General features: G+C 44.3%; 1 protein-coding gene and 1 long non-coding RNA gene across 4 annotated transcripts in view; one reads left to right on the top strand and one right to left on the bottom strand.

Annotated features, from left to right (window-relative positions):
* The window catches only part of LOC140071348 (tumor necrosis factor receptor superfamily member 1A-like), a 28,371-nt gene extending 7,133 nt beyond the window's left edge, over positions 1–21,238 (bottom strand). For both annotated transcript variants that reach the window (XM_072118983.1, XM_072118984.1), the window contains exons 1-8: positions 21,026–21,238; positions 9,987–10,104; positions 8,038–8,169; positions 6,685–6,796; positions 6,416–6,534; positions 2,509–2,556; positions 2,112–2,156; positions 1,605–1,685 (exon numbers count right to left, since the gene is read on the bottom strand). In XM_072118983.1, the coding sequence (XP_071975084.1) occupies positions 1,605–1,685; positions 2,112–2,156; positions 2,509–2,556; positions 6,416–6,534; positions 6,685–6,796; positions 8,038–8,169; positions 9,987–10,104; positions 21,026–21,079 (709 nt within the window). In that variant the 5' untranslated portion in view covers positions 21,080–21,238. The remainder of the gene's footprint in view (positions 1–1,604; positions 1,686–2,111; positions 2,157–2,508; positions 2,557–6,415; positions 6,535–6,684; positions 6,797–8,037; positions 8,170–9,986; positions 10,105–21,025) is intronic.
* The window catches only part of LOC140071351 (uncharacterized), a 141,194-nt gene that overhangs the window by 44,455 nt on the left and 73,361 nt on the right, over positions 1–23,378 (top strand). The window lies entirely within an intron of this gene.

The following is a 23,378-nucleotide window of genomic DNA, read 5'->3' as shown; positions in this document are numbered from 1 at the left end:
CGGCCGTATGGGGGACGTATATACGTGCGGCGTATATACGGTGTATATATGTCTCCCATAGAGGAAAATGAGCGCACGGGGCCGTACAGGAGTGCAAAGGAGCAGCACCGTACTGTTCTGTAGCCGGTAGCAAGATAAGACATGTCCTATGTTACCCTGGAATACGGCGCCGTGCACAATATATCGCTATGGAGAGGGGCGGGGGCGACCTCTCTCGAGCGCCGACGTGTGCCCACCGTACTACGATACAGCGGGCACAGTGTCTTGTGAATGTAGCCTAACTCTTATCTACATATTCTCTACCTATTATCTATCTAAATCTCTACATATTCATCTATGTATGTATGTATGTATGTATGTATGTGTGTGTGTGTATCTCATATCTATCTATCTATCTATCTATCTATCTCATATCTATCTATCCCATATCTATCTATCTCATATCTATCTCATATCTATCTATCTATCTATCTATCTATCTCATATCTATCTATCCCATATCTATCCATCTATCTATCTATCTATCTATCTATCTCATATCTATCCATCCAGCTATCTATCTATCTATCTCCTATCTATCTCCTATCTATCTATCTATCTATCTCCTATCTATCTCCTATCTATCTATCTATCTATCTATCTATCTCCTATCTATCTCCTATCTATCTATCTATCTATCTATCTATCTCCTATCCATCTATTTCCTATCTATCTATCTCATATCTATCTATCTCATATCTATCCATCTATCTCCTATCTATCTATCTATCTATCTCCTATCTATCTCCTATCTATCTATCTATCTATATATCTCCTATCTATCTATCTATCTATCTATGTATCTATCTATCTATCTCCTATCTATCTATCTATGTATCTATGTATCTATCTCCTATCTATCTATCTATCTATCTATCTATCTATGTATCTATCTATCTCCTATCTATCTATCTATCTATCTATCTATCTATCTATCTCCTATCTATCTATATATCTTCTATCTATCTATCTATCTATCTATCTATCTCATATCTATCTAATATCTATCTCCTATCTATCTATCTATCTATCTATCTATCTATCTCATATCTATCTATCTATCTATCTATCTCCCTATCTATCTCCTATCTATCTATCTCCTATCTATCTATCTATCTATCTATCTATCTCATATCTATCTATCTATCTAAGTCCAGGTAAAAGGCAGCACTCCGTAGATTGTGAAAAACGGGTGTATCTTTATTCCATAACTGCAACGTTTCGGTGTGATTGCACACCTTTTTCAAGCAATCACACCGAAACGTTGCAGTTATGGAATAAAGATACACCCGTTTTTCACAATCTACGGAGTGCTGCCTTTTACCTGGACTTATCATTGAGACCCTTGCCAAAGGATCTACAGCTCTGCACCCACAAGGAACCTGTGCTGCTCCGATTCCTACCCATTGTTTATCTATCTATTATCTATCTCATATCTATGTATCTATCTATCTCATATCTATCTATTTATCTATATCATTTATATTTATCTATCTATCTATCTCATATCTGTCTATTTATCCATTTTAATTAATTAACATCTAATTTAGATGCACATTTCTTACTTATGTAACAATAGAGTCCAGTGATCAGGATGATTAGTGCTAGGATGGTACCAAACACCGCAGATAATATTGTAGGAACGTCTGTAATATAGAAAAAGAAAGATAGGCAGGTTAGCACTACACATGGCAGTGTCACCACCATCGCATGTGTCTACAATGTGTCACAGCTGCTGCAATGCCTGGACATCTAACATGGGGGGTGCTAGAGTAGTGAGTTATGGTTATTCAATAGCTCTACATCCATTTGAATACATTCAGGTCCCCTTGAAACTGTAATGCACTATAGATAGCAGAAATATTTAATTTGGATTCCGGAGGACCACAATGGATCTGTCCACCATAATAATGACATAGCAGTCCCCAGCAGCTCGTATTATATGATGGGCATCTGGGACACAAGCCCCGGGGCCCCCACCAAGGAGCAAGAGGAGGCTACATGTCCTCTCCCCTGTGTGACAGACGGCAATATTTAGTGCTTGCAATTCATAAGATAAAAGCTATACTCACTGGATTTGGAGTCTGGGGGTTCGTCTCTTGGGTCATCTGGTGGGACTGATAAAAAAACAAGATAAAAACATTAAAAAGTTATAAAAAATTGTCCTACAAATTTGTCACTGGGAGGAAAATGTGTGCATTACTATACATTATAAATGTACATGTATAACATTTTCTAATATATATGATTATATAACTAGTGACTCTACTTCTACACTACGGTCAGCTCAATAAGCAGCCATGGAGGATGAGAGGACAGAACAAAAAGTTGGGAGTTCTCCATGTCCCCCCGAAATAGCTGGTAGACATCAATTTATGGTACAGCAATAATAACATAGCGGATACATTCTGACAGCCTTTGTTCTGATTCCAAAGATTTCCCACCCAGGATTCTAATCTCTTGCCTCACCTGTTTTGTGTCCAGTTACTTCTTTCGAGGAATTGCTTGGCACCGGCACTAAAATACAAAAAAATAAGGAATTGTTACTATGACAACTTATGTTAAAAAAAAAAAAACTAAAAGAAGAAAAAGAGAACACCGTGGGGCTTATTAATTAAGGGTCGTGAATTGCACTTTTGTCAGACTTTTCAGCGTTTTCAGGATTTGCACGGCTGTGACAGGTATATAACAGGTGTCTGCGCTGGGATTGTGTCGCACGCGATCGGATTTTAGCGCAGCTGCACTGCTTTCTTGCGTCAGAGATTTGGGGGCGTGCCATCGGATGATCTGACTGATTCAGACTGAGTGAGGGTTTAAAGGGAACCTACCACCACGGATCAACCTATAAAGGTAGATCGGGTGGTAAGTGCATCTATTGGACGTGAGGATAGTCCTTTTATGGGCTAATCCTCACGTCCCCGCAAACTTTTATTTCCCTAATATGCAGATTTACTAAAGTGGCTACTGGGGCGTGGAGTAGCCGGAGATAAGGCTACACAACACGGCTACTCCACACCCCAGTAGCCATTTTGATCCTCCCACCAGAAATCTCGGTCAAAACAGCAGGCCCGCGTCTAGGTTGTCACTGCTCCAAAGCAAGAGCTTTTGCGCATGCGCAGACGGCAGGCTTCACGGGCGAACGCGGAAGATTTCTGGTAGGAGGATTAAAGAGGCTACTGGGGCGTGGAGTAGCTGCACCATATATGGCTACTCCACGTCCCAGTAGCCTCTTTAGTAAATCTGCATATTAGGGAAATAAAAGTTATTAAAAGATTGTGGGGACGTGAGGATTAGCCCATAATAGGGCTATCCTCACGTCCTATAGATGCAACTACCACCTGATCTACCTTTATAGGTAGATCCGTGGTGGAAGGTTTCCTTTAAGTTTCAAATTGTGTCGCAAGCCCAAGCACTTACATGCATCGGGAAGAAGAAGGTGAACTCCGGGGACCTGAGCGGGGAAGTGACACATGCAGGATATCGGGCACAGGATCTTAGTGACTCCCCGCACAGCGCATTATACACGGACATTGCACTTACATGCACCAGGAAGAAGAAGGTGAACTCCGGGGACCTGAGCGGGGAAGCGACACATGCAGGATATCGGGTGCAGGATCTTAGTGACTCCCTGCACAGCACATTATACACGGACAATGCACTTACATGCACCAGGAAGAAGAAGGTGAACTCCGGGGACCTGAGCGGGGAAGCAACACATGCAGGATATCGGGCGCACGATCTTAGTGACTCCCCGCACAGCACATTATACACGGACAATGCACTTACATGCACCAGGAAGAAGAAGGTGAACTCCGGGGACCTGAGCGGGGAAGCGACACATGCAGGATATCGGGCGCACGATCTTAGTGACTCCCCGCACAGTGCATTATACATGGACAAAGCACTTACATGCACCAGGAAGAAGAAGGTGAACTCCGGGGACCTGAGCGGGGAAGCGACACATGCAGGATATCGGGCGCAGGATCTTAGTGACTCCCCGCACAGCGCATTATACACGGACATTGCACTTACATGCACCAGGAAGAAGAAGGTGAACTCCGGGGACCTGAGCGGGGAAGTGACACATGCAGGATATCAGGTGCAGGATCTTAGTGACTCCCCGCACAGCGCATTATACACGGACAATGCACTTACATGCACCAGGAAGAAGAAGGTGAACTCCGGGGACCTGAGCGGGGAAGCGACACATGCAGGATATCGGGCGCAGGATCTTAGTGACTCCCCGCACAGCGCATTATACACGGACAATGCACTTACATGCACCAGGAAGAAGAAGGTGAACTCCAGGGACCTGAGCGGGGAAGCGACACATGCAGGATATCGGGCGCACGATCTTAGTGAATTGCAGCAGAGTTCATGAGCAGCGGACGGGTAAGATAATGTGCCCCATGGGGTAGTGAGGTAAGAGGCAAGGGGGATGTTGAAGGGGGATACATAGGAGCACTTTAGGACATTCACACGTGGCGCTAGCATCCGGGGAAGGGTCTCAGCCTGATTGCATATGTGTTCCAGTGAAACGCATGCAATTGGTAACCGGCACCCAGTGCCTTGTATAGTTTAAAGGAAACCTACCACTGCTGGCATGATAAAATCATGCGAGCAGACCACCTGGTAGGCTATTTAATACTGATGCCGGCACATACTTTAGTTAGGCACGGCGATCGTTAGTTTAGATAAAAAAATGTTTTACTTACCTATGAAAATATTCCTCCGGTGCTACCCCTACGTCATCTTCGGAAGGTAGATGTCTTCCGATCTTTAATTATTCACGCCTCCTTCATTGTAGCCGTTTCCTTCGGGTGCCGAGAGCCGTGACGTCACCAAGCTCTCGGCACCTATCGCGCATGCGCAGATACTAACTCTCACGCAGCCGGACAGCGATAGGTGCCGAGAGCTTGGTGACGTCACGGCTCTCGGCACCCGAAGGAAACGGCTACAATGAAGGAGGCGTGAATAATTAAAGATCGGAAGACATCTCCCTTCCGAAGATGAGGTAGGGTAGCACCGGAGGAATATTTTCATATGTAAGTAAAACATTTTTTTATCTAAACTAACGATCGCCGTGCCTAACTAAAGTATGTGCCGGCATCAGTATTAAATAGCCTACCAGGTGGTCTGCTCGCATGATTTTATCATGCCAGCAGTGGTAGGTTTCCTTTAAATGCAAGAAACCGGGTGCTGGTTACCAATCACATGCATTTCACTGGGCCGAGGCTCTTAATGAGAGTCACATAGGCCCATGAGGCAATATGGCAGTATGGCACTACGTGCAGTTTGGCAAAGGGCAATCTTCATCAATCTGGCGCACCCTGTAGGCGCCCAATATGCTTAAACTGAGGTATTTTTTGCCAGACTTTTGTCGGACTTGCCAACATAAATGTGGTGCACGGTGCGAGTACACACCGCAACGCCCCTTTCTGTGCACGGGATTGTGTCACAGCGTGCATAGTACAGCCACAGACAGAATACTAGGGGAGACTGCTTTATAAATGTGAGCCATAGAGTACTAAAGTGAGGTTTATGGGGTAATATTTTAGATACATGGGAAAGTAAAATTAGATGCATGAGGTGGGTAGTAATATTAGATACACGGGATAGTAATGGGAGATTCATTGTGTAGTCATATTTGATAGAAGGGGTAGTATTATTAGATACAAGGGGTAGTATTATTAGATACAAGGGGTAGTATTATTAGATACAAGGGGGAGTAATATTTGATACAATGGGGAGTAATATTAGATACAAGCAGTAGTAATATTAGATACAAGGGGGAATAATATTAGATACAAGGGGTAGTAATATTAGATACAAGGGGTAGTAATATTAGATACAAGGGGGAAAAATATTAGATACAAGGGGTAGTAATATTAGATACAAGGGGGAAAAATATTAGATACAAGGGGTAGTATTATTAGATACAAGGGGGAGTAATATTTGATACAAGGGATAGTAATAATAGATACAAGGGGTAGTAATATTAGATACAAGGGGTAGTAATATTAGATACAAGGGGTAGTAATATTAGATACAAGGGGTAGTAATATTACATACAAGGGGTAGTGATATTAGATACAAGGGGTAGTAATATTAGATACAAGGGGTAGTAATATTACATACAAGGGGTAGTGATATTAGATACAAGGGGTAGTAATATTAGATACAAGGGGGAATAATATTAGATACAAGGGGGAATAATATTAGATACAAGGGGTAGTAATATTAGATACAAGGGGTAGTAATATTAGATACAAGGGGTAGTAATGGGAGATTTATGGTGTAGTAATATTTGATACATAGGGAAGTAATGTGTAATTCATGCGGCAGTCATTTTCAGAACATAATCTATAGGAGGTACCGGTATGTCCATCCTTCAGGTCAGTTTTGGGTGAGGTAGGATCTGGTGGAGAGGTGTCCTCACAGACTGTGTTAGTAGTTGGGGTACACATCGCCTTAATACGTTGGTCTTTACGACATCTGAGGAGAAATACAATATTACAGGTAATTCTGGTAGTAACACACGACAAATACAATGTCAGGCAGTGTCAGAGTATTGCGGCCTCTTCCGTTTATTATTATTATTAGAGGAATGCCCTTTGTTTTACACATAGAACACATAACAATTACCTGGAGCAGCGGTTACAGACTTCACACGGTTCATCAGGGCTGCAGTAATATCCAGGCTTACACTGGCACAAAGCATCAGAGGTCGTGGTACAAGACCGGACCGTGACTTTATCTGCAACACAGGAAGCAAGTGAGTGTCTATCCATCTAGCCACATCTATCTATCTATCTCATATCTATCTATCTATCTATCTCATATCTATCTATCTATCTATCTATCTATCTATCTATCTATCTATCTATCTATCCATCTAGCCACATCTATCTATCTATCTATCTCATATCTATCTCATATCTATCTATCTCCTATCTATCTATCTCATATCTATCTCATATCTATCTCATATCTATCTATCTATCTATCTATCTATCTATCTCATATCTATCTATCTATCTATCTATCTATCTATCTATCTATCTATCTATCCATCTAGCCACATCTATCTATCTATATGTATCTATCTATCTGTCTGTCTATCTATCTATCTCATATCTATCTATCTATCTATCTATCTCCTATCTATCTATCTCATATCTATCTATCTAATATCTATCTATCTCATATCTATCTATCTAATATCTATCTCCTATCTATCTATCTCATATCTATCTATCTAATATCTATCTATCTCATATCTATCTATCTAATATCTATCTATCTAATATCTATCTCCTATCTATCTATCTAATATCTATCTATCTATCTATCTCATATCTATCTATCTCATATCTATCTATCTATCTCATATCTATCTATCTATCTATCCATCTAGCCACATCTATCTATCTATATGTATCTATCTATCTGTCTATCTATCTATCTCATATCTATCTATCTCATATCTATCTATCTATCTATCTCATATCTATCTATCTCATATCTATCTATCTATCTCATATCTATCTATCTATCTATCTATCTATATCCTATCTATCTATCTATCTATCTATCTATCTATCTATCTCATATCTATCTATCTATCTCATATCTATCTATCTATCTCATATCTATCTATCTATCTATCTATCTATCTCATATCTATCTATCTATCCATCTCCTATATATTTCTATCAATCTATCCACATCTATCTATCTATCTCCTATATATCTCTATCTATCTATCTATCTCCTATATATATATATATATATATATATATATATATATATATATATATATATCTATATATATATCTCTATTTATCTATCTCTATATATCTATCTATCTCATATCTCTATATCTATGTATTTTACATTCAGAATCTGCCCCTAATTTGCAGGTACAAAATTTTCATAGTAGGATCCACTTGGTGCACCTCCCATAATAAGCTTAAGAATTCTGTACATTCTCCTTACCGTCCTTGCAGACCTGGCAGTTCGGGCAGGATTCCAGTCCATTGGGGGCGGCAGTGTACGATACTCCCGGAGTGCAGGGATTACAGACTCCACGTAGATGATTCATTGTGCAATGTGCAAAAACGAATGTTCCTGGTACGGGAAATAATATCCTGTTGAATTCATAATATTCGTTCCCATGAAGATAGTTACAGGAAACATTCTTCATTCAGGGACCTGAGTAGTTTGTTGAACACTTGTAATGGTAGAAAACCTTAAAGGGGTCCTTTCACTAAAGACACATATTGACAGATTTCTAAAGTATACTGTGGTTAAAGGGGTTTGCACATGAAAGAAAGTTTCAATATCCTAGTGATATTTACAAAAAAATGATCATTTTAACCCCTTACTTTAGAATTTTACTTCGTTTTAGCTCCATCACTCAGTGTTGGTCAGTGGAATATTCCAGAGTGTGTTGGGGACTCTCTAAGCAGACACTTCATGATCCCTCTAGTGCTGTAAGATTCTGTGTGCTGACAATGTGCTTAGATTATTAGGGTACAGGTTTCTCTACACTTTCATTTAGCTTCTGAACATTATACTGGTATCTAACACATAGAAAGAGAGATGAGACAGAACAGAGATGAGACATGATGAGATCCATGAGATGGGTATAACAAACAATGATGCATTCCTGCTTTGCTATATCTCAGCTATAACACCCAGAGTCAGCCCTGCTATATCTCAGCTATAACACACACAGAGTCGGCTCTGCCATACTTCCTTCCCTTGCTATAAAGATCTTATCTTATCTGTAGCTTGCAGAGTAAGTCTCTGCACACTGCTGCTTGCTGGCAGGAAGTACTTGTGGAATTATATCTGTGGAATGCTGTATTTTTGTTAATAACAGTGAATTAGTGAAATAGAGAATATGTTATTTTGTTATCCTGAGTATATTTAAGAATCTCGTCTTTGTGGGAATATCCCCTTAAGAGAAAAGTGTCTTTACTGGGACATCTTCTTTAAGGAAGAATAGCAACGCCCAATAATATTAATAATAATTCTTTATTTATATAGCACACACAGATTACGCAGCGCTGCACAAAGCATGACAAATCGGTCCCTGTCCCCATGGGGCTCACGATCAGTATGTTTTGAAGTGTTGGAGGAAACCCACGCAAACACGGAGAGAACATACAAACTCTTTGCAGATGTTGACCTGGGTGGGATTCGAACCCAGGACCTCAGCGCTGCATGGCAAAAGTGCTACTCACTCAGCCACACAGACAATGGGGCAGATTTACTTACCCGGCCCATTCGCGATCCAGCGGCGCGTTCTCTGCGGTGGATTCGGGTCCGGACGGGATTTATGAAGACAGTTCCTCCGCCGTCCACCAGGTGGCGCTGCTGCGCTGAAAAACATCTGAACACGCCGGAATACACCAGCTCGGACCAGGTGAAGGTAAGCGCTTCCCAAGCGACACTTTTTCTGTTTTTAAAAGCGGCGGTTTTTCCGAATAAGTCGGGTTTTCGTTCGGCCACGGCCCCCCGATTTCCGTTGCGTGCAAGCCGGCGCCGATGCGCCACAATCCGATCGCGTGCGCCACAATCCCGGGGCAATTCAGGTACAATCGGCGCAAATCGGAAATATTCGGGTAACACGTCGGGAAAACGCGAATTGGGCCCTTAGTAAATGACCCCCAATGATGTTAAAGCACAGATCTTCATTGAATCTTCCCTTTAAATGACAAAATTCTTAGACCGAATTCTTCCAACCCTGGCAGCAAAAAAAAATTTGACTGGAGAGAGGAGTCCTGCTGATGGTGTTCTCCTGACTCTAAGAACAACCATAACCAGCCCCAACGCTCCACAAGGACCCCATGATAGCCGCACCATCTGGTACACGATGGGAGATCTTTCCTGTAACTTTCCTGTTACATTGTATCCTCAGTCACTCAGAAGCATCTTACCTGCTGCACAGGTTCTGCAACATTTTCCCTCGTGAGGATATTCATCCTCGTAGCACTCCTGCTGGCGTACGGTGCGATTATGGACGTCGTCACTTGGTACTGGAGATGCTGCCAAAAACTGACACAAAGATTCCAGATTAGAACATTCTGTAACAAATAATCACTCCCCATCAGCCCATGTGGCAGAGCTTTCTATGTGGTGGCCCCGCTACAAAGCGGCTATGAGCAGCGGCGTGAAAGGGGTTTTCTTTCTCCTTAAGAAACTCATTGAACAAACATTAAAAAAACTATACCTGTGAGCGTCACAGAAGAAGAATTCCAGCTATTTTTTCCCATTGCCACTCCCTGACTACATATAAATAGGCCCGCTCTATTCCCTGATGCTTAAGTTTAGCATCACATACGCTACTAGATACAATACCACCTGCTGGGAGGACAGTGTTATGATCCTTCTTACTATAATATTCTAAAAAAATGGAAGTAGCACAAGTCACAGATGCAGGCCTGTCCTCTTTAAAGGGAACCTGTCAGCAGAAACTGACCTAAAAAGCCCCCGTAGTGTTGTGAAAGCTGATAGGTTCCCTTTAATGTTGTAACTGTGTGATTGGAGTTTCTCTAATCCTTATGGGTAGTTGTGATAAACGTTCTGATGTCTTACATTACTTGCCAAACACCAAGTCAAGGGCACTTGTCAAATAGTGAATAGCAGATCATCTAATAGTAAGTGAGGATTGAATTACTTCATGTTAAAAGTGATCAGCTAAAGACTCACAACAGTGCGGTATTATACCAGCGGCACAGTATGGCGCAATAATAATAATATATAATAATTTATTTATATATATAGCGCACACAGATTACTCAGCGCTGCCCAAAGGTTGCCAAATCGGTCCCTGTCCCCAATGGGGCTCACAATCTAATCACCCTACCAGTATGTTTTGGAGTGTGGTTTCTCTGTATGGAAGATAATTACCTGCAATTTTTGCATTAAGATAATTGTTAATATATATTGTTATAGTTTTTAGGTATTATAGCACTGACCATGACTAGGGAATGAGGTTTCTCTAGACCAGAGATGTTGTCCTTGGCAGATAACCCGATGCATTCCCCCCATGTTGTCAAGTATTTGCTGACGCAGATCATGTAGTTATGAACGAATCTATTGTCTCCTGCGATGTCTCTCATGTTTTATCAGCTCTAAATGTCAGTCCTATCATGCCTCAAGACAGAGCACAGATTTCCTATTCTCCTTCCTCTGTGCCTATAGAGAACGCTCATTGTGTATCCGGATCAGAGGAATGAGAGAGGAGGAGGGTGACGAGGCAGCATTAAACGCACATTCAATATCTCTACAGAGTAAGGACTGACCACTACAATACTATCCGCTACGTACAAGTCTTCTAAAGCTGCTCCCCATGTATAGTATAATGTTACCCTGAGGGAAGGGTGTGCCGGAGAAGAGACCATTACATCACTAACTAATAAAGATTCCTAGAGATGGAAAAATACTGCAATCGCTTTGTTATATTGTAGTGGTTATTGATTAATACCTATATATAGCAATGACCATTCCACTGTCAGACTACTATAATGCTGCCCATATAAAGAAGAATGTAACTACTATAATACTGCCCCCTACGTACAAGAATATAACTACTATAATACTGCCCCATATGTACAAGAATATAACTACTATAATACTGCCTCCTATGTACAGGAATATAACTACTATAATACTGCCCCCTATGTACAGGAATATTACTACTATAATACTGCCCCCTATGTACAAGAATATAACTACTATAATACTGCCCCCTATGTACAAGAATATAACTACTATAATACTGCCCCCTATGTACAAGAATATAACTACTATAATACAGCCCCCTATGCACAAGAATATAACTACTATAATACTGCCCCCTATGTACAAGAATATAACTACTATAATACTGTCCCTTATGTACAGGAATATAACTACTATAATACTGCCCCTATGTACAAGAATATAACTACTATAATACTGCTCCCTATGTACAGGAATATAACTACTATAATACTGCCCCTATGTACAAGAATATAACTACTATAATACTGCCCCCTATGTACAAGAATATAACTACTATAATACTGCCCCCTATGTACAGGAATATAACTACTATAATACTGCCCCCTATGTACAGGAATATAACTACTATAATACTGCCCCCTATGTACAGGAATATAACTACTATAATACTGTCCCCTATGTACAAGAATATAACTACTATAATACTGCCCCCTATGTACAAGAATATATCTACTATAATACTGCCCCCTATGTACAGGAATATAACTACTATAATACTGCCCCCTATGTACAAGAATATAACTACTATAATACTGTCCCCTATGTACAGGAATATAACTACTATAATACTGCCCCCTATGTACAGGAATATAACTACTATAATACTGCCCCCTATGTACAGGAATATAACTACTATAATACTGCCCCTATGTACAGGAATATAACTACTATAATACTGCCCCCTATGTACAAGAATATAACTACTATAATACTGTCCCCTATGTACAAGAATAAAACTACTATAATACTGTCCCCTATGTACAAGACTATAACTACTATAATACTGCCCCCTATGTACAAGACTATAACTACTATAATACTGCCCCCTATGTACAAGACTATAACTACTATAATACTGCCCCCTATGTACAGGAATATAACTACTATAATACTGCCCCCTATGTACAAGAATATAACTACTATAATACTGCCCCCTATGTACAAGAATATAACTACTATAATACTGCCCCCTATGTACAAGAATATAACTACTATAATACTGCCCCCTATGTACAGGAATTTAACTACTATAATACTGCCCCCTATGTACAAGAATATAACTACTATAATACTGCCCCCTATGTACAAGAATATAACTACTATAATACTGCCCCCTATGTACAAGAATATAACTACTATAATACTGCCCCCTATGTACAAGAATATAACTACTATAATACTGCCCCCTATGTACAAGACTATAACTACTATAATACTGCCCCCTATGTACAAGACTATAACTACTATAATACTGCCCCCTATGTACAGGAATATAACTACTATAATACTGCCCCCTATGTACAAGAATATAACTACTATAATACTGCCCCCTATGTACAAGAATATAACTACTATAATACTGCCCCCTATGTACAAGAATATAACTACTATAATACTGCCCCCTATGTACAGGAATTTAACTACTATAATACTGCCCCCTATGTACAAGAATATAACTACTATAATACTGCCCCCTATGTACAAGAATATAACTACTATAATACTGCCCCCTATGTACAAGAATATAACTACTATAATACTGCCCCCTATGTACAAGAATATAACTACTATAATACTGCCCCCTATGTACAGGAATATAACTAATATAATACTGCCCCCTATGTACAAGAATATAACTACTATAATACTGCCCCCTATGTACAAGAATATAACTTCTATAATACTGCCCCTATGTACAAGAATATAACTACTATAATACTGCCCCCTATGTACAGGAATATAACTACTATAATACTGCCCCCTATGTACAAGAATATAACTACTATAATACTGTCCCCTATGTACAGGAATATAACTACTATAATACTGCCCCCTATGTACAAGAATATAACTACTATAATACTGCCCCCTATGTACAAGAATATAACTACTATAATACTGCCCCCTATGTACAGGAATATAACTACTATAATACTGCCCCCTATGTACAGGAATATAACTACTATAGTACTGCCCCCTATGTACAAGAATATAACTTCTATAATACTGCCCCTATGTACAAGAATATAACTACTATAATACTGCCCCCTATGTACAGGAATATAACTACTATAGTACTGCCCCCTATGTACAGGAATATAACTACTATAGTACTACATATTTCATATTTGGCTCATGATGTCTTCATACAATGACGTACTAGTTGCTGGAATTTAGCTTTTCCAGTCCATCCAGTTTTTGAGCCAAGCGCCAATTACTTTCCAGCTGCAGGTATTACTGGCACGGCTGTAGAGGGGAGGGGGTGTTTCATGTTATCTTGTAGCTTTCCTACTGTATTGTTTCTATTACTGTTATTGTGAAGATGAAAGTAACAAACACGTCGATCGTTCTGGCGCAGGATCACAGAAGATTTATTGATGATCTGATTACTGCTAGAATTTGCATAGTTAAACTGTAAATTTTACCAACACCCCAAATTCTTCAAGCTCTTTGGCTTCTTTAATTGGCAATAAGTGCTCAGAGGTATTAGTTGGATAATAGCCCCACCGTATACCAGCAATCATTACCTTTAATTACTAAATATAATTAATACTCTCTGTACTGTCAAATGGACTTTTTTTGGTTCCCTTCTCACCCACCTGACCATAGATCCCCTAGTGACATAGCACAAGCCAAAACTAACAACACTGATTACTGGGGGGAGGGTAGAGAAAAAACTCCAACTGCACTAGAATCTGGAGAGCACCACATATTAAAGGATTGATGGTTACCATTATATCCCTGGTCATGTGATGTCACACAGCTGCACGGCTCGTTATGTTTGTAGTCATGTGATGTCACACAGGTGCAGGGCTCGTTATATCCCTGGTCATGTGATGTCACACAGGTGCACGGCTCATTATATCCCTGGTCATGTGATGTCACACGGGTGCACGGCTCGTTATGTCCGTAGTCATGTGTTGTCACACAGGTGCATGGCTCGTTATGTCCGTAGTCATGTGATGTCACACAGGTGCACGGCTCGTTATGTCCGTAGTCATGTGATGGCACACAGGTGCACAGCTCGTTATATCCCTGGTCATGTGATGTCTCACAGGTGCACGGCTCGTTATATCCCTGGACATGTGATGTCACACAGATGCACGGCTCGTTATATCCCTGGTCATGTGAAGTCACACAGGTGCACAGCTCATAAATCCCTGGTCATGTGATGTCACACAGGTGCACTGCTCGTTATTTCCCTGGTCATGTGATGTCACACAGGTGCACAGCTTGTTATATCCCTGGTCATGTGATGTCACACAGGTGCACTGCTCGTTATTTCCCTGGTCATGTGATGTCACACAGGTGCACAGCTTGTTATATCCCTGGTCATGTAATGTGCACGGATCGTTGAATAGCTCACCATAAATCTTGGATTCCAGAATGATATATTTTAGTTAAACAACACAGATTTCTGCAACAAATTAATTTGACAATACACAATGTACATGATTTGCCAGTACAGACACTATGGTGCTATGCGCCCCCTTATGTGCAGAACGGGGGCCACTGTCTAATTACCCAGCTTTCCATGGCACAGATTTGTTGGAAGAAGTTTATGACAACTTCCCAGAAGAGGAGGGTATTTGCAGGAGATTGTTCAGCCGCTGCTACTCCTGACAGTCACACCCGCCATTCACTGAGTAACTGAGCAAACATATTCTCATAGTTTATATATTAACTACACATAATGGAGGACTTTGATTTGGGTGTGACAGCGATACACAGCGCTCTGCCATTACTGCAATGAAAGAAAGTTTTATCTTTAGTCAGTGTGGAAATATGGGGAACAGGTGATCAGTCAGAGCCTGAAGTCGACTGGAAGCTGGAAAATAGTTGGGGCACCCGCACAACACAAGACCTGTGGGGTGCTCCTGGGATGTAGTGGTTAAGATTAAAGGAACCTGTCATCAGAAATGGGCCTCATAAACCACTACTAGTATATTGTCAAGCAGCTTCCAGGTCATGTGTCTGACATAGCTCAGTGTGGTTCCATCACCTTTGAAGTGAGAAGTAAACTGGTATAAAGTCAAGGAGTCGGAGAGTTTAACATTGAAGTTCGCTGTGTATGGGGGGGTGTAGTCACAGAGGGGTCAGAGTGCCCATGCTGACCCCTGACCACTGCTGGCTATGATAGAAAGGTGTCAGGACACACAGGACATGGCAGCTCGCTGTGTATGGGGGGGTGTAGTCACAGAGGGGTCAGAGCGCCCATGCTGACCCCTGACCACTGCTGGCTATGATAGAATGGTGTCAGGACACACAGGACATGGCAGCTCGCTGTGTATGGGGGGTGTAGTCACAGAGAGGTCAGAGCGTCCATGCTGACCCCTGACCACTGCTGGCTATGATAGAAAGGTGTCAGGACACACAGGACATGGCAGCTCGCTGTTTATGGGGGGTGTAGTCACAGAGGGGTCAGAGCACCCATGCTGACCCCTGACCACTGCTGGCTATGATAGAAAGGTGTCAGGACACACAGGACATGGCAGCTCGCTGTGTATGGGGGTGTAGTCACAGAGGGGTCAGAGCACCCATGCTGACCCCTAACCACTGCTGGCTATGATAGAAAGGTGTCAGGACACAGGACATGGCAGCTCGCAGTGTATGGGGGGTGTAGTCACAGAGAGGTCAGAGCGCCCATGCTGACCCCTGACCACTGCTGGCTATGATAGTAAGGTGTCAGGACACACAGGACATGGCAGCTCGCTGTGTATGGGGGTGTAGGCACAGAGGGGTCAGAGCGCCCATGCTGACCACTGACTACTGCTGGCTATGATAGAAAGGTGTCAGGACACACAGCACATGGCAGCTCGCTGTGTATGGGGGTGTAGTCACAGAGGGGTCAGAGCGCCCATGCTGACCCCTGACCACTGCTGGCTATGATATAAAGGTGTCAGGACACACAGGACATGGCAGCTCGCTGTGTATGGAGGATGTAGTCACAGAGAGGTCAGAGCGCCCATGCTGACCCCTGACCACTGCTGGCTATGATAGAAAGGTGTCAGGACACACAGGACATGGCAGCTCTCTGTGTATGGGGGGTGTAGTCACAGAGGGGTCAGAGCGCCCATGCTGACCCCTGACCACTGCTGGCTATGATAGTAAGGTGTCAGGACACACAGGACATGGCAGCTCGCTGTGTAAGGGGGGTGTAGTCACAGAGAGGTCAGAGCGCCCATGCTGACCCCTGACCACTGCTGGCTATGATAGAAAGGTGTCAGGACACACAGGACATGGCAGCTCGCTGTGTATGGAGGATGTAGTCACAGAGAGGTCAGAGCGCCCATGCTGACCCCTGACCACTGCTGGCTATGATAGAAAGGTGTCAGGACACACAGCACATGGCAGCTCGCTGTGTAAGGGGGGTGTAGTAACAGAGAGGTCAGAGCGCCCATGCTGACCCCTGACCACTGCTGGCTATGATAGAAAGGTGTCAGGACACACAGGACATGGCAGCTCGCTGTGTATAGGGTGGTGTAGTCACAGAGAGGTCAGAGCCCCCATGCTGACCCCTGACCACTGCTGGCTATGATAGAAAGGTGTCAGGACACACCGGACATGGCAGCTCCTGTGTATAGGGGGGTGTAGTCACAGAGAGGTCAGAGCCCCCATGCTGACCCCTGACCACTGCTGGCTATGATAGAAAGGTGTCAGGACACACAGGACATGGCAGCTCGCTGTGTATGGGGGGTGTAGTCACAGAGGGGTCAGAGTGCCCATGCTGACCCCTGACCACTGCTGGCTATGATAGAAAGGTGTCAGGACACACAGGACATGGCAGCTCGCTGTGTATGGGGGTGTAGTCACAGAGGGGTCAGAGTGCCCATGCTGACCCCTGACCACTGCTGGCTATGATAGAAAGGTGTCAGGACACACAGGACATGGCAGCTCCCTCTGTATGGGGGATGTAGTCACAGAGGGGTCAGAGCACCCATGCTGACCCCTGACCACTGCTGGCTATGATAGAAAGGTGTCAGGACACACAGGACATGGCAGCTTGCTGTGTATGGGGGGTGTAGTCACAGAGGGGTCAGAGCACCCATGCTGACCCCTGACCACTGCTGGCTATGATAGGAAGGTGTCAGGACACAGGACATGGCAGCTCGCTGTGTATGGGGGGTGTAGTCACAGAGGGGTCAGAGCTCCCATGCTGACCCCTGACCACTGCTGGCTATGATAGAAAGGTGTCAGGACACAGGACATGGCAGCTCGCTGTGTATGGGGGGTGTAGTCACAGAGGGGTCAGAGCTCCCATGCTGACCCCTGACCACTGCTGGCTATGATAGAAAGGTGTCAGGACACAGGACATGGGTTGCTTACTGGGGAAAATGACAAAGATATCCAGGGGGTTACTCAACCTCAATATCTGCATTGGATCGTCTGTGAGATGTGGTGGAAAACCAATCTGATCCATGGAGCAATTTATAGGATCTGCTGCTTTTGACCTTGTGCAGAATTGCAGTGGACACCTTCAGGGGTCCAGAGGGGTCCGGGTCATGATGGGTCGGCGCTGTTTGGTTGCACATGGAGAAGGTACACAATATGAGGCTGTGGCTGTAATGTTGCTTTCATTATGTAACGTATATGACGGTGACTTCCCTGTCCCGCAACCAATAAATCCAGAATTATTCCATAATATTAGAACATGTTACATAACTATCGACTGGGAAGAGTTCATTTCAAACACCATTCTTGGTTTTTTTTTCGGAATTTTTTCGGATTAGTTTATTTGGGCAATAACTGCAGATAGATTGGAGACTGGCAAAAAAAAGGGTGAAAATTGGGTAAATTATGACACATTCTTGTTTTTTTTTTCCGGTAGCTTAGTGTTATCCATATAAGGCACATGAAGCCTTTTGCCCTCACATGGGAACCATAAAAAGCCGTAAGAATGTGGTTATTTGTCAATGGTTTTTCCCTTTTTTTTTAGCTTTGGACTTAGTACAGGAGAGATAACGCTCTTGTGCAATCATATTCTAGAAGAAGTTTCGGAGAGTATCGTGTCATCTATATCATCTATATACGCCACTAACCTCAGACTGCGGATATAAAGAGCTTTTGCGTCTGTCGCCACCACAGTAACCACAGCTCTTAGGCTGCGGTCACGCGTATCGTTTTGATCGCGTTTTTGGCCCGTTTTTAAGCAGTCCGTCAAAAAACGCCCAGATATTTTGAAAACGCATCCGTTTTCTGACAGGTTTTACCAATAATCTTAATTAAAACTGGTCAAAAACTGATGCGTTTTCAGAAAACGCCTGCGTTTTTTTGACAGACTGCTTAAAAACGGGGCCAAAAAACGCGTTCAAAACGTGTGACCGCAGCTTTAGGGGGGTTAGAAAAACATGGCTGCTTTCTTCTAGAAACATCACCACACATGACCGCGGTTTGTGCCGATATTGCTGTTTATCTCTATGCAGCTCAGTTGCAATACCGGCACTAACCATGGTCAGGTGTGGCGCTGTATTTGGAATAAAGCAGCAGCTCCAGACAACCCCTTCAACCTCTCGTAGCTGTGGACCCTGTTGTCCTATTTTGATCATTCTGGCAGCAGGACTTGATCAATCTTACCACTGGGTCTGAACGCGACTCGAGGCAGTGTAAGGTCACGTTCACACAACGCGTTTTGGGTGCATTTTAAACGTATCAGGAAAAATACACCCACCATTTTGGGTATACAATGTTGGCATCATCAAACAATTCTTGTATCACACAATCTATATCATGTCACCGCTGTTATCTACACTACCAAAATATATCGGACACATGAAAGTCTCTGCCCTTCCACACGCTTTGCGTCACGGTTATTCAGCGCAGTTTATTGAAGTATCCGGACAAGATATGAACCAAGATTGCTACACAGTATAGTTTAACCCATTCCAACATCTGCAAAGAGTTTGTATGTTCTCTCTATGTTTGCGTGGGTTTCCTCCGGTTTCCTCCCACACTCAAAAACATACTGTTAGGTTGTTTGGATTATGAGCCCCATGGGGACAGGGACCAATTTGACATACATTGTGCAGCGCTGCGTAATCTGTGTGCTCTATATAAATAAAGAATTATTATTATTATTATTCCCTCCTGAGGGCTTTGCTGCAATACCACACACAACCTGAGTGTACTGGTGGCGCTATAACAAATTTTTTTTTTTTTTTCAAACAACCACAGATAATTACTTTATGTATAACTTTGATGCAGAGATAGTTTGCTAAACCCTGGACACCAATCCCTACATCAGCCCCCTCTCTCACAGCAGAACTCATTCTACCAAATCATAACATACAGGAAATTCCACTTACAACCCCGGCCATGCAACAGGCCTGGTGATATCATGCGGTGAAGGGTAACGGGCTCTTATTTTGCAACCCTGAGGGACAGGTAGAGACAACAGGGGAACGCAGCAAATAACGTGTGATCTCTAGGACATAGTTATGTACAAAAAAATGTATCAAAAATACACTGTTCCAGCAAACTGTGTCCAATTCTTCTTTTTTTTGTATAGATGAAACATATTTTTTATGTATTTCCTTGTAAATAATGTGCAGCCGAACACCAGACTGCAAAACCACAGATAATTGCGATGTAGTTTTTGATAAATTCTGACTTCTTCCCCAAAAAGTATGTGGATATGTATGTGCCACTACTGTGCCGTACCCATAGACGTGACATAGGCACAGCTCCATATCTCCGTGCTGACTGCCTTCACATTCCAAAATCTGATCCACCTGTATCTTTAAATACAGTCACGGGACACAATCAGATGATCACCGATCAATCAATACACCGATCGACACCGATCACCTTGGTCTATTACATCCAACTATCACAAAATAAAAATAAATCATCGATCACTGAATGACAAAAGTGCCGATCGATTTTGCTTATTGCTTCATCTTAATCACGTGACAAATTGCAAAAATTGTGATCAACGTTGATGCGATCACTGACATCATCTCAATCGGGAGACGCAATCAAACGATCCCTGAGTAACAAAACTTTTGATCGTCGTCGATCCCTTTTGAATGACTCTGTATCAGAGGGGACAGTAACTGTGCAGGCTGCCCATACCGGCCAGGGGCGGAGGAGTCACCTTTCCCTATACATGGAGAAGTTTTTGGATCTATGCGCCAATATCATGTACTTTGCATCTCCCCATAGACTAGATGCACCTTGTGCAGGCACCTACCTGTATGACCACAGACAGGGTCAGCAGAGGCAGCGGGTGCAGAGTACGTAACATCCTAAAAAAAAAAGTTTTCTAGTCCTCAAACTTAATCCCAGGAAATGATCGGTCACGTCACATGAAACAAAAAAATAAAATAAATAAAAAACATAAAAAGCGTATTGGACTAGCGCAGGCGATCGCCAGGAGTTGCTGCAGGTTCTGAGCCGTATTCATGTGACTCACAGCAGTCATAAGACTGAGTACGCGCCCTCCCCCTGTACACTCCCCCCTTGACGAAATACTGTCCTCTGCAGCTTCCTATAGGCACAGGGAGAACAAGAACTGGTCTGTAACGCCAGATTACGCTCATCCCCCCTCCCCTGTTACACAATGACTGGGGCCGGGAAGATTTGGAGAGAAGTTTGTTGGACTCCTCCTATTGTGCAGCACCTCAGCTTTCCCTGTGCGTCTCTTATATGGAGGGAGCACGGCAGTAGGGTTTTTTTTTCTTATCTCCAGTTGCTTACGTGCCAGTCAGTGATGCCCAATTATCCTTTAAAAGATACCCCGTGGCAAGCCACAAATACCTCTGCCGGGCGACTCCAACAAATACCCTTGTAAAGTGCAAACCGCAAATGAACCTACAGGGACTTCCCATAAAGTGACCAGACTAATGCCCCACACAGTGCCTGCTGCCACCGATACCCCACACACAGTGACTGCTGCCAATGCCCCCACACAGTGCCTGCTGCCACCGATACCCCACACAGTGCCTGCTGCCACCGATACCCCACACAGTGCCTGCCGCACATGCCCCTACACACAGTGCCTGCCGCCAATGCCCCCACACACCGTGCCTGCCGCCAATGCCCCCACACACAGTGCCTGCCACCAATACCCCCACACACAGTGCCTGCTGCCACCGATACCACACACAGTGCCTGCCACCAATACCCCCGCACACAGTGCCTGCCGCCAATGCCCCCGCACAAAGTGCCTGCCACCAATACCCCCACACACAGTGCCTGCTGCCACCGATACCACACACAGTGCCTGCCACCAATACCCAACACACAGTGCCTGCCACCAATACCCCCACACACAGTGCCTGCCGCACATGCCCCCACACACCGTGCCTGCCGCACATGCCCCCACACACAGTGCCTGCCGCCAATGCCCCCACACACAGTGCCTGCCGCCAATGCCCCCACACACAGTGCCTGCCGCCAATGCCCCCACACACAGTGCCTGCCGCCAATGCCCCCACACACAGTGCCTGCCACCAATACCCCCACACACAGTGCCTGCTGCCACCGATACCACACACAGTGCCTGCCACCAATACCCCCACACACAGTGCCTGCCGCCAATGCCCCCGCACAAAGTGCCTGCCACCAATACCCCCACACACAGTGCCTGCCGCCAATGCCCCCACACACAGTGCCTGCCGCCAATGCCCCCACACACAGTGCCTGCTGCCAATGCCCCCACACAGTGCCTGCTGCCAATGCCCCCACACACAGTGCCTGCTGCCAATACCCCCACACACAGTGACTGCTGCCAATGCCCCCACACAGTGCCTGCTGCCAATGCCCCCAAACACAGTGCCTGCTGCCAATGCCCCCACACACAGTACCTGCTGCCAATGCCCCCACACACAGTGCCTGCTGCCAATGCCCCCACACAGTGCCTGCTGCCAATACCCCCACAAAGTGCCTGCCACCAATGCCCACACACACCGTGCCTGCCACCAATGCCCCCACACACAGTGCCTGCCACCAATGCCCCCACACACAGTGCCTGCCGCCAATACCCCCACACACAGTGCCTGCCACCAATGGCCCCACACAGTGACTGCTGCCAATGCCCCCACACACAGTGCCTGCTGCCAATGCCCCCACACACAGTGCCTGCTGCCAATGCCCCCACACACAGTGCCTGCTGCCAATGCCCCCACACACAGTGCCTGCTGCCAATACCCCCACACACAGTGCCTGCCACCAATGCCCCCACACACAGTGCCTGCCACCAATGCACCCACACACAGTGCCTGCCACCAATGCCCCCACACACAGTACCTGCCGTCAATGCCCCCACACACAGTGCCTGCCGCCAATGCCCCCACACAGTGCCTGCCGCCAATGCCCCACACACAGTGCCTGCCACCAATGCCCCCACACACAGTGCCTGCCACCAATGCCCCCAGACAGTGCCTGCCACCAATGCCCCCACACACAGTGCCTGCCACCAATGCCCCCACACACAGTGCCTGCCGCCAATGCCCCCACACACAGTGCCTGCCGCCAATGCCCCCACACACAGTGCCTGCGGCCAATTCCCCCACACACAGTGCCTGCCGCCAATGCCCCCACGC

This window comes from Engystomops pustulosus, chromosome 7, assembly GCF_040894005.1.
Source record: "Engystomops pustulosus chromosome 7, aEngPut4.maternal, whole genome shotgun sequence".
NCBI classification, from domain to species: Eukaryota; Metazoa; Chordata; class Amphibia; order Anura; family Leptodactylidae; genus Engystomops; species Engystomops pustulosus.
Note: the sequence above shows the minus strand (reverse complement) of the source record. Positions and strands in the feature narration are given on the sequence as shown.